This window comes from Oncorhynchus mykiss, chromosome 3, assembly GCF_013265735.2.
Source record: "Oncorhynchus mykiss isolate Arlee chromosome 3, USDA_OmykA_1.1, whole genome shotgun sequence".
Classification (NCBI taxonomy): domain Eukaryota; kingdom Metazoa; phylum Chordata; class Actinopteri; order Salmoniformes; family Salmonidae; genus Oncorhynchus; species Oncorhynchus mykiss.
This window is the reverse complement of record NC_048567.1, coordinates 61,674,087-61,686,433: the sequence shown is the minus strand read 5'-3', so window position 1 is coordinate 61,686,433 and position 12,347 is coordinate 61,674,087. Positions and strand designations below refer to the sequence as shown.

At 43.4% G+C, this 12,347-nt stretch overlaps 1 protein-coding gene across 3 annotated transcripts in view; it reads left to right on the top strand.

Moving 5' to 3' along the window:
* Positions 1–12,347, top strand: part of LOC110520320 (calcium/calmodulin-dependent 3',5'-cyclic nucleotide phosphodiesterase 1A) — a 64,897-nt gene that overhangs the window by 42,168 nt on the left and 10,382 nt on the right. For all 3 annotated transcript variants that reach the window (XM_021597552.2, XM_021597551.2, XM_021597553.2), the window contains 5 exons: positions 923–1,105; positions 2,609–2,675; positions 3,130–3,246; positions 11,635–11,775; positions 11,928–12,028. In XM_021597552.2, coding sequence (XP_021453227.1) covers positions 923–1,105; positions 2,609–2,675; positions 3,130–3,246; positions 11,635–11,775; positions 11,928–12,028 — 609 coding nt within the window. The remainder of the gene's footprint in view (positions 1–922; positions 1,106–2,608; positions 2,676–3,129; positions 3,247–11,634; positions 11,776–11,927; positions 12,029–12,347) is intronic.

Sequence of the window (12,347 nt, the reverse complement as noted above, 5' to 3'; positions counted from 1 at the left end):
CTGATTGCAGAGCTCACCCCCCCCCCCCCCCCCCCCCTAAATGGCACCTTATTTACTATCTACACTCTTAGAAAAAACCTAAAAGGGTTCTTCGGATGTCCCCGTAGAGGAACTATTTTTGGTTCCAGATAGAACCTTTTTGGGTTCAATGCAGAACCCTTCCCCTACATCAGTGCAATAATAGGGTGCCATTTTGGATGCAGACTTTGATTGAATCATATTTGTGTAGTAATTGCATTTTCCATTATCATAATATATGATCATTTATTTTCACGGTAGCCCGGTTTTTCAATTTCAGAATAATTACTTGCAGAAGGAAGTCCTGCACCCTTATCGTGATTCCGTAAGCCTCATTTCCTTACGTTAGCGTCTAACCTAATGTTGACATTCTAAAATCACAACATTCAAAATATCTGCCTACCTTTTCCTTCATTGGCCACATTTTCTTTCTCATTACAGCTGAGGATCTGTTTTACGGTTAATAATTCACCAAGGCGGTTTCCTCAGCTAAACAAATTGCAATGGAAAGAGAGCCTGTCAGTTAACACTTAAGAAGTCCATTCAGCCTTTAGAATGACATTTACTGGGGATCACATAGTGAGGATGATGGTTCAGGGGTTCCATACCAGGACAGGTAAACAGGCATTTACAAGACCTGGCCTCTCATCTCATCACATCACAGTCAGCAATGGAAACAAATTACACTTTTATTAGCGACAGTACATGCTATTAGTGTGAGTGGCATTTAGCATACTTTTGCAGGAAATGTAAGCTATACTACTTATGGGTAAAAAGTGAATTACAGGGAATGTGACACTGTTACAGGTATGTAACAGGTGAATATCAGGTAGTATGGGACTGTTACATTTGTGTGTTCCGAGTGACCTGGAGTCTGACTGTCCCTTGTTCCTCCCCCTCACAGGCGTCTTCTGGACACTGAGGATGAGCTCAGTGACATCCAGACGGACTCTGTTCCAATGGAGGTGCGGGATTGGCTGGCCTCGACCTTCACCAGGAAGATGGGCGTGGTCAGGAGACGACCCGAGGAGAAACCACGGTTCAAGAGCATCGTGCATGCCGTGCAGGCTGGCATCTTTGTCGAGAGGTACAAACATATACACAGATGCACACACACACACACACACACACACAACAAACCACAGTCAAGAGGTACTGGAGGATGTACTTTTATTATATATGGGAAAATAAACAAAGAATTACAGTAGGCTATCTACATTGATAAGTATGCAGATACATTTAAGTTAAAAAAAAACACACCATCAAACCATTAACACTTTTGTTAGAAGCTCTTGTTAGAACTTCTTGTGTTGCTCTTAAAAGAAACACGTAACTGTCATTCTGCCCTAGAACAATGGTTATTTAAAAAAACTTTCCAGTAAGTGTGCACAAACATGAATACATAAATAATATTGAGCAATGAGCTTCCCTCAATTGCTTTCGCTTGTAGTCTAATAGTATTAATTGTCATTCTGCCAGTCAATAAAAATGGTCAATAGTGAATTCTTACTTACAGTGGGCACTAACATGAATACATAAACATCATATTCAGCAATGTGTCTGAAATCTTCTCAAGAGCTGTTGCTATGGCCTGTGTCTCACTTTTATTTCCATGGCAACTACTAGGCTACAGTATCTCCTGAAATTAATATTCCAAAATGGAATCCACAATGCAGGCATTCTCAGTTCAACAGTTGGAATGTACATTGCTTAGTATATTATTCAAATGTGTCAAACAACAGGTTTGGATGGTTTCTTCTTTTGTGGACAACAGTAGAATTTGAGTTATAAAATGTGTGTCCATATTCCATAGTAAGATCTGTCTTTACAGTTATACAATATGTCTGTCAGAGAGTATGGTCTCTTCAGCCCAGATTCCCCTGAGAAAAATGAACTGGTCTATGACTGAAAACACTCTCAGAGGAGACGAGAGAAGAGAATACAGTCAAAGCCCAGCATGGCAGATTCTCCTTCTCTTTTATAAACTAGATGTAGGATGCATCCCAAATTGCAACCTATTCCCTATATAGTGCACTACTCTTGACCAAGGCCCACTTGAAGAACAGAGATAACTTGGCTGGGCTTCCGACATGTCACACCTTTCTTTGTTGTTGTTGCCAAAGCCCAAATACAGTCTTTCTTTGGCCTTATTTAACAGCCCTGTCTCATCCCTCCCTTCACCCCTTTCAACATCCAGCCTTTGGTTCGGTTCTGTCCAGTGCCAAAATATTCGTAATCTGCAAAGAATGCCTGCTCAAAAGCCTTTAATCTTTTTAAAAATTAAATTACTGTTGATCCCATTACTGGTAATCGTTGAAAACTGAGGCATTGTGGCATTATGTGACTGTAGCATTTTGATACCATAGTGGGAAGAATACAATTGAAATCATCAGCTGTTGTTTGTTGTCTGTGTGTACAGTTTTCTATGTATACAAAGTACATGTACAGGAGCTGCCCCAGTGGGCAAAACTCATTGAAATGAAATCATTACAAGCAGTGTTCATCATAACATTATTTCAACCCGATTTGCCTGCTGGGTGCATCACAGTTCTATTGTCTAACCACCTAATGGTTGTGTACCTATCTTCAGGATGTACAGGCGGACATCTAACATGGCTGGATTGACGTACCCTCCAGCTGCCATCGCTGCTTTGAAGGTGCCTGATATGTCATATTACTATAGTATTACTATTACTATTATACATCATACACTGGGGACTGGTTTCCCAGATACAGATTCAGCCTAGTCCTGGACAAAAAAAATATTGCTAATTTGGGAATCTCTTGTCTTGCTTAATCTGTGTCCAGGAAACCGGACCTATGAGAAATGAAAGATGATGATATCAGTCAAGCTACACTTTGAGATAGGAATGATGACATCCTAAAACATTAAATAGATAAACTGTCATATCATGCATAATCATTGCAGAATAAAGGCTTTATTACATCTGTACAAGATGTACCTGATTTTACAGCTATTTTAGACTTTATCATAACATCATATTCTGACATTCATAGCGATGACAATCAATATGTGTTTTATTATAGAACACAATGTGTGTTCTATTTAATTCTGTGCTGTCATCATCCCTGATATCTTATTGTTTACAGGATGTAGATAACTGGTCCTTTGATGTGTTTGTCCTCCACGAGGCCAGCAGTGAACACGCATTAAAGTTCCTGGTCTACGAACTGCTCACCCGATATGACCTGATCAACCGCTTCAGGGTTAGTCTCTATTCAGTCTCTCATTCTATAATTAGGGTGTTTGTTGTTTGTTTGTTGACTAAGTGTTCTTCCTAATCACCCTCTCAGCCTGTTCTATACCCCAAGCCTCTGTGTGTGTGTGTGTGTGTGTGTGTGTGTGTGTGTGTGTGTGTGTGTGTGTGTGTGTGTGTGTGTGTGTGTGTGCGTGTGTGTGTGTGTGTGTGTGTGTGTGTGTGTGTGTGTGTGTGTGTGTGTGTGTGTGTGTGTGTTACTCTACACCACAGGCCTCTGGTCTGGGTACCTCAGAGGAAGACATATGCACTCAACCTAACACTGTTTCTGTTCTCTGTCCTCATCTCTTTGTCTGGTTTTATACTATAGTTTCTACATGTCCTCTGTTAGACAAGGGGTGAGCTTATCACAAACACATACAGTTACTGTGCTTTGATCTGAATGTCAGGATTATATTTTAATCCTATGATAATATGGTTACACTTTACTTGAAGGGCTACATTCACTCTTAGAAAAAGGGTTCCGAACGGGTTCTTCGGCAGTCCCCATAGGAGAACCCTTTTTGGTTCCATGTAGAACCCTCTGTAGAAAGGGCTCTACATGGAACCTAAAAGGGTTCTATCTGGAACCAAAAGGGTTCTACCTGGAACCAAAAAGGGTTCTTCCTATGGGGACAGCCAAATAACCTTTTTAGGTTTGAGATATACAGTGGGGCAAAAAAGTATTTAGTCAGCCACCAATTGTGTAAGTTCTCCCACTTAAAAAGATGAGAGAGGCCTGTGACAGACAAAATTAGAAAAAAAAAATCCAGAAAATCACATTGTAGGATTTTTAATGAATTTATTTGCAAATTATGGTGGGAAATAAGTATTTGGTCACCTACAAACAAGCAAGATTTCTGGCTCTCACAGACCTGTAACTTCTTCTTTAAGAGGCTCCTCTGTCCTCCACTCGTTAACCTGTTTGAACTTGTTATCAGTATAAAAGACACCTGTCCACAACCTCAAACAGTCACACTCCAAACTCCACTATGGCCAAGACCAAAGAGCTGTCAAAGGACACCAGAAACAAAATTGTAGACTTGCACCAGGCTGGGAAGACTGAATCTGCAATAGGTAAGCAGCTTGGTTTGAAGAAATCAACTGTGGAAGCAATTATTAGGAAATGGAAGACATACAAGACCACTGATAATCTCCCTCGATCTGGGGCTCCACGCAAGATCTCACCCCGTGGGGTCAAAATGATCACAAGAACGGTGAGCAAAAATCCCAGAACCACACGGGGGGACCTAGTGAATGACCTGCAGAGAGCTGGGACCAAAGTAACAAAGCCTACCATCAGTAACACACTACGCCGCCAGGGACTCAAATCCTGCAGTGCCAGACGTGTCCCCCTGCTTAAGCCAGTACATGTCCAGGCCTGTCTGAAGTTTGCTAGAGAGCATTTGGATGATCCAGAAGAAGATTGGGAGAATGTCATATGGTCAGATGAAACCAAAATATAACTTTTTGGTAAAAACTCAACTCGTCGTGTTTGGTGGACAAAGAATGCTGAGTTGCATCCAAAGAACACCATACCTACTGTGAAGCATGGGGGTGGAAACATCATGCTTTGGGGCTGTTTTTCTGCAAAGGGACCAGGACGACTGATCCGTGTAAAGGAAAGAATGAATGGGGCCATGTATTGTGAGATTTTGAGTGAAAACCTCCTTCCATCAGCAAGGGCATTGAAGATGAAACGTGGCTGGGTCTTTCAGCATGCCAATGACCCCAAACACACCGCCCGGGCAACGAAGGAGTGGCTTCGTAAGAAGCATTTCAAGGTCCTGGAGTGGCCTAGCCAGTCTCCAGATCTCAACCCCATAGAAAATCTTTGGAGGGAGTTGAAAGTCCGTGTTGCCCAGGAACAGCCCCAAAACATCACTGCTCTAGAGGAAGGAGATATGCATGGAGGAATGGGCCAAAATACCAGCAACAGTGTGTGAAAACCTTGTGAAGACTTACAGAAAATGTTTGACCTCTGTCATTGCCAACAAAGGGTATATAACAAAGTATTGAGATAAACTTTTGTTATTGACCAAATACTTATTTTCCACCATCATTTGCAAATAAATTCATTAAAAATCCTACAATGTGATTTTCTGGATTTTTTTCCCCTCATTTTGTCTGTCATAGTTGAAGTATACCTATGATGCAAATTACAGCCCTCTCTCATCTTTTTATGTGGGAGAACTTGCACAATTGGTGGCTGACTAAATACTTTTTTGTCCCACTGTACACTTAGCACCTTTTTTTGTGTTTTGCCAATTTTATACGATTCAACAAATTTGGCCATGGATAGAGAGAAAATGTTACAGTTTTAATGCTATATCCCCTGCCGTTCCACACATTTTGCCATGATTTATGCCATGTTCATGTAATATCTGAGTGGGAGTGACTCGCAAAATCAATGGTGCCCCCTGGGGGTCAGAGCCCCTAGGCATGTGCCCTGTGTGCCCGGTCAACTCAATCATCACGTTTGCAGACAACAACAGTAATAGGCCTGATTACCAACAATGACAAGACAGCCTATAGGAAGGTGGTGAGGGCCCTGGAAGTGTGGTGCCAGGAAAATAACCTCTTACTCAATGTCAACAAAACAAAGGAGCTGATCATGGACTTCAGGAAACATCAGAGGGAACACCCCCCTACGGGACTACAGTGAAGAAGGTGGAAAGCTTCAAGTTCCTCTGCGTACACATCACTGACAAAATGAAATGGCCCACCCACAAAGACAGTGTGGTGAAGAAGGCGCAACTGCGCCTCTTCAACCTCAGGAGGTTTGGCTTGGAGAAATTTGGCTTGGCGCCTAAAACCCTGGGCTGTATCACCGCCTGATACGGCAACTGCACCGCCCGCAACCGCAGGGCTCTCCAGAGTGTGATGCGGTCTGCCCAACGCATCACCGGGGGCAAACTACCTGCCCTCCAGGACACCAACTACCCGAGCCATTGCCTGTTCAACCCGCTATCATGCATGCAGAAGGCGAGGTCAGTACAGGTTCATCAAAGCTGGGACAGAGAGACTGAAAAACAGCGTCTATCTCAAGGCCATCAGACTGTTAAATAGCCATCACTAGCACAATAGAGGCTGCTGCCCTTTATACATAGACTTTGAAATCACTGGCCACTTTAATAATGGAACACTGGTCACTTTAATAACGTTTACATATTTTGCATTACTCATCTCATGTTTATACTATATTCTATCCTACTGTATCTTAGTCTATGCCTCTCTGACATTGCTCGTCCAAATATTTATATATTCTTAATTCCATTCCTTTACTTTAGATTTGTGTGTATTGTTGCGAAATTGTTACATATTACTGCACTGTTGGAGCTAGAAACACAAGCATTTCACTACACTCGCAATAACATCTGCTAAACACGTGGATGTGACCAATAAATTTTGATTTGATTCTAAGTCGACATGATTACTACTGTACAGTGTTCAGATAGCTGGCTTGTATTGTATATGCTGGGAGTCAGGAAGCATGTCCAGAAGGTGAGTTTAATAATAAGAATCTTAAAGATAAACAAAAAAGTAGAGGTGTACAGAATGTGAACAAAACCTATACTGCCTAATGACTGAGGCTACTGAGGGCTAAAGAAAGGGAGAGTAATCAAGGTGATGATGAGGTCCAGGTGTCGTAACGATGGGGAGCAGGTGTGAGTAATGATGATTGCCAGGACCGGTGGTTAGTAGACTGGCGACGTTGAGCACCGGAACGGGAGTAGGCGTGACATGGCTAGACTAACTTACCCAGCAATCTATAAAATGTTAGCTGAGATGGGCTAATTGATTGACTGTCAGTGACTGACATAACAGGAGGAAAACTGCTGAAGTACTACCAAATTGCCAAGATTGTGTATACGAGCCAGCTGCATACAGTGCCTTGCGAAAGTATTTGGCCCCCTTGAACTTTGCGACCTTTTGCCACATTTCAGGCTTCAAACATAAAGATATAAAACTGTATTTTTTTGTGAAGAATCAACAACAAGTGGGACACAATCATGAAGTGGAACGACATTTATTGCATATTTCAAACTTTTTTAACAAATCAAAAACTGAAAAATTGGGTGTGCAAAATTATTCAGCCCCTTTACTTTCAGTGCAGTAAACTCTCTCCAGAAGTTCAGTGAGGATCTCTGAATGATCCAATATTGACCTAAATGACTAATGATGATAAATACAATCCACCCGTGTGTAATCAAGTCTCCGTATAAATGCACCTGCACTGTGATAGTCTCAGAGGTCCGTTAAAAGCGCAGAGAGCATCATGAAGAACAAGGAACACACCAGGCAGGTCCGAGATACTGTTGTGAAGAAGTTTAAAGCCGGATTTGGATACAAAAAGATTTCCCAAGCTTTAAACATCCCAAGGAGCACTGTGCAAGCGATAATATTGAAATGGAAGGAGTATCAGACCACTGCAAATCTACCAAGACCTGGCCGTCCCTCTAAACTTTCAGCTCATACAAGGAGAAGACTGATCAGAGATGCAGCCAAGAGGCCCATGATCACTCTGGATGAACTGCAGAGATCTACAGCTGAGGTGGGAGACTCTGTCCATAGGACAACAATCAGTCGTATATTGCACAAATCTGGCCTTTATGGAAGAGTGGCAAGAAGAAAGCCATTTCTTAAAGATATCCATAAAAAGTGTTGTTTAAAGTTTGCCACAAGCCACCTGGGAGACACACCAAACATGTGGAAGAAGGTGCTCTGGTCAGATGAAACCAAAATTGAACTTTTTGGCAACAATGCAAAACGTTATGTTTGGCGTAAAAGCAACACAGCTGAACACACCATCCCCACTGTCAAACATGGTGGTGGCAGCATCATGGTTTGGGCCTGCTTTTCTTCAGCAGGGACAGGGAAGATGGTTAAAATTGATGGGAAGATGGATGGAGCCAAATACAGGACCATTCTGGAAGAAAACCTGATGGAGTCTGCAAAAGACCTGAGACTGGGACGGAGATTTGTCTTCCAACAAGACAATGATCAAAACATAAAGCAAAATCTACAATGGAATGGTTCAAAAATAAACATATCCAGGTGTTAGAATGGCCAAGTCAAAGTCCAGACCTGAATCCAATCGAGAATCTGTGGAAAGAACTGAAAACTTGATTTTCCACTTCATTTTCCACGTTCCACTTCATGATTGTGTCCCACTTGTTGTTGATTCTTCACAAAAAAATACAGTTTTATATCTTTATGTTTGAAGCCTGAAATGTGGCAAAAGGTCGCAAAGTTCAAGGGGGCCGAATACTTTCGCAAGGCACTGTAACACCCTGCATCCCACTGCTGGCTTGCCTCTGAAGCTGAGCAGGGTTAGTCCTGGCAGGTCCTTGGATGGGAGACCAGATGCTGCTGTAAGTGATGTTGGAGGGCCAGGAGGTCCCAATGTCCCATGGCAGTGAAGGGGACATTGCCCTGCGTAGGGTGCGATCATTCGGGTGGGACGTTAAACGGGTGTCCTGACTCTGTGTGGTCATTAAAAATCCCAAGAGTAGGGCTATTAACCCTGGTGTCATGGCTAAAATCCCAACATGGCCCCTAATCATCCCCCTCCTTCCTAATTGACATATATCACACTCTGGCTGATGTGTGATTAGTGTTCTGGCATAAAAATGGTCGCCATGCATCACCAATGGTTGGTGCCACACATTGGTGGTGGATGAGGTGTTTCCGACTACTATGTAAAGCGCTTTGAGTACCTCACTTGGTAGACAAGTGCTATATAAATCCAATCACTTGTTATTCTTCCATGCTATTGCTCAACAGTCAGTCGGAAGGCCCTGGCCTTGTCACGTGTGGGTTTTGTCATTCACAGCCATACTGTTCCTAGAATCAATGTGACAGCTAGGCTTTAAATGGATACTCAAATATCCGGAGGAGCTCAGCTCTTTCATTGTGAATGTGAACGTGTGTGACGCATGATGCTCATATTTTGATTTAGGAAGAGCGGTGTTCTGGGCCCTACTCTGCTCTTAGTCTGATTAAACAAAAGGAGTTAAGCTTACACATAAGCTACAGTACACATGAAGCCCCCCACACGTGTCTCTCTCGGTCTCTCCAACTTCATTGGAGAAAAGATAACTCTGGCACACATGACAATTTGGACAATAAACAGTGTGCCAGATGTAATATCTCGCAGGAGTTATATTTTCTTTAATGAAGTCAACTCTGGGGATGTAATTCCCTACACTACAAAATGAGAAAATATTTTTGTGTGTGTGAGAGCATTTCAAAATTTGCACACCGCCCCAACAGATCCACAGGTGATGCATTCTCTATTGCACTCTACACTGCCCTTTCCCACTTGGACAAAAGGAACACCTATGTGAGAATGCTATTCATTGACTACAGCTCAGCATTCAACACCATAGTGCCCTCAAAGCTCATCAATAAGCTAAGAACCCTGGGACTAAACACCTCCATCTGCAACTGGATCCTGGACTTCCTGATGGGCTGCCCCCAAGGGGTAAGGGTAGGTAACAACACATCCGCCACACTGATCCTCAACACAGGGGCCCCTCAGGGGTGTGTGCTCAGTCCCTTCCTGTACTCCCTGTTCACTCATGACTGCACGGCCAGGCACAACTCCAACACTATCATTAAGTTTGCTGATGACACAACAGTGGTAGCCCTGATCACCGACAATGAAGAGACAGCCTATAGGGAGGAGGTCAGAGACCTGGCCGTGTGGTGCCAGGACAACAACCTCTCCCTCAAGGTGATCAAGACAAATGAGATGATTGTGGACTACAGGAAAAAGAGGACCGAGCACGCCCCATTCTCATCGATGGGCTGCAGTGGAGCAGGTTGAGAGCTTCAAGTTCCTTGGTGTCCACATCACCAACAAACTAACACGGTCCAAGCACACCAAGACAGTTGTGAAGAGGGCATGACAAAACCCATTCCCCCCTCAGGAGACTGAAAAGATTTGGCATGGGTCCTCAGATCCTCAAAATGTTCTACAGCTACACCATCGAGAGCATGGTTGCATCACTGCCTGCTATGGCAACTGCTCGGCCTCCAACTGCAAGACACTACAGAGGGTAGTGCGAACAGCCCAGTACATCACTGGGGCCAAGCTTCCTGCCATCTAGGACCTCTATATAACAGGCAGTGTCAGAGGAAGGCCCTAAAAATTGTCAAAGACTCCAGCCACACTAGTGTTCTCTGCTCAGACTGTTCTCTCTGCTACCGCACGGCAAGCTCTCGTTGGCTGGCCCTCGCTTCATATCCGTCGCCAAACCCACTGGCTCCAGGTCATCTATAAGTCGTTGCTAGGCAAAGCCCCGCCTTATCTCAGCTCACTGGTCACCATAGCAGCACCCACCCGCAGAACGCGCTCCAGCAGGTATATTTCACTGGTCACCCCCAAACCCAATTCCTCCTTCGGCTGCCTTTCCTTCCAGTTCTCTGCTGCTAATGACTGGAACGAACTGCAAAAACCACTGAAGCTGGAGACTCATATCTCCCTCACTAGCTTTAAGCACCATCAGTCACAGCAGCTCACTGCACCTGTACATAGCCAATCTGTAAATAGCCCATCCAACTACCTCATCACCATATTGTTATTTATTTTATTTATTTTGCTCCTTTGCACCCCAATATCGCTACTTTGCACACATCTTCTGCACATCTATCACCCCAGTGTTTAATTTGCCATACTGTAATAATTTCGTCACTATGGCCTATTTATTGCCTTTACCCCCCTTATCCTACCTCATTTGCACACACCGTATATAGACTTTCTCTATTGTATTATTGACGGTATGTTTGTTTATTCCATATGTAACTCTGTGTTGTTTGTGTCGCACTGCTTTACTTTATCTTGGCCAGGTCGCAGTTGTAAATGAGAACTTGTTCTCAACTAGCCTACCTGGTTAAATAAAGGTGAAATAAAAAAAAGAGTGCCAAGTCTAGATCCAAGAGGCTTCTAAACAGCTTCTACTCCCAAGCCATAAGACTCCTGAACACCTAATCAAGTGGCTACCCAGACTATTTGCATTGCCCCCCCCCCCCCCCCCCCCTCTTTTACACTGCTGCTACTCTCTGCTGTTATCATCTATGCATAGTCACTTTAAGAACTCTACCTACATGTACATATTACCTCAAATAACCTGTGCCCCCGCACCTTGACTCTGTACCAGTACCCCCCGTATATAGTCTCACTATTGTTATTTTACTGCTGCTCTTTAATTACTAGTTTTAAACGGCATTGCTGGTTAGGGGCTCGTAAGTAAGCATTTCACTGTAAGGTTGTATTCGGCGCATGTGACTAATACGATTTGATTTGAGATACCACTGTCATCTCTGATGTCCTAACCTCGCTGTTTTTCCCCAGATACCAGTGTCATCTTTGGTGTCCTTTGTAGAGGCTCTAGAGTTGGGCTACAGCAAACACAGAAACCCCTACCATAACCTGATCCACGCTGCCGACGTCACACAGACAGCACACTATCTGATGCTTCACACTGGCATCATGGTGAGTCTCACATGCACACTCACACACACATGCAGGTTGGTGCAATAGGGATGCTATGAATCCCCCCCCACCCCACCCCAGCATAATAGACAGATCAAAGGATAGAGGATTCTGATTGTGTTTCTTGTTACATTTACTCTCTGTCTCTCTAGCACTGGCTCACTGAACTGGACATCCTGGCCATGGTGTTTGCTGCAGCTATCCATGACTTTGAACACACTGGGACAACCAACAACTTTCACATTCAGACCAGGTGTGTGTCAGTATTCTTCCTGAAGTTTTCTACGAACGGTGCAAACTTCTGCTTCTTTCAGTAGGCATTTTTATTCCTGATTTCCTGAACACTTAGCTACTGTACCTAATGGACATATTATTTATTTCCATTTTCATTCATTCCATACTACCAATACTAATGTTAAACTGAAGATTTCCTTGTATTGTACAGCTTTTGCCTCCTAGACAGACAGACAGTGCAGTCAGTCTGACCCTGACTAATGAATGCCAATGGAGCCTTAAGGGAACATGGCCATATAAAGAGCCCATTTAAGTGAAGGCACCCATTTAAAGAACCC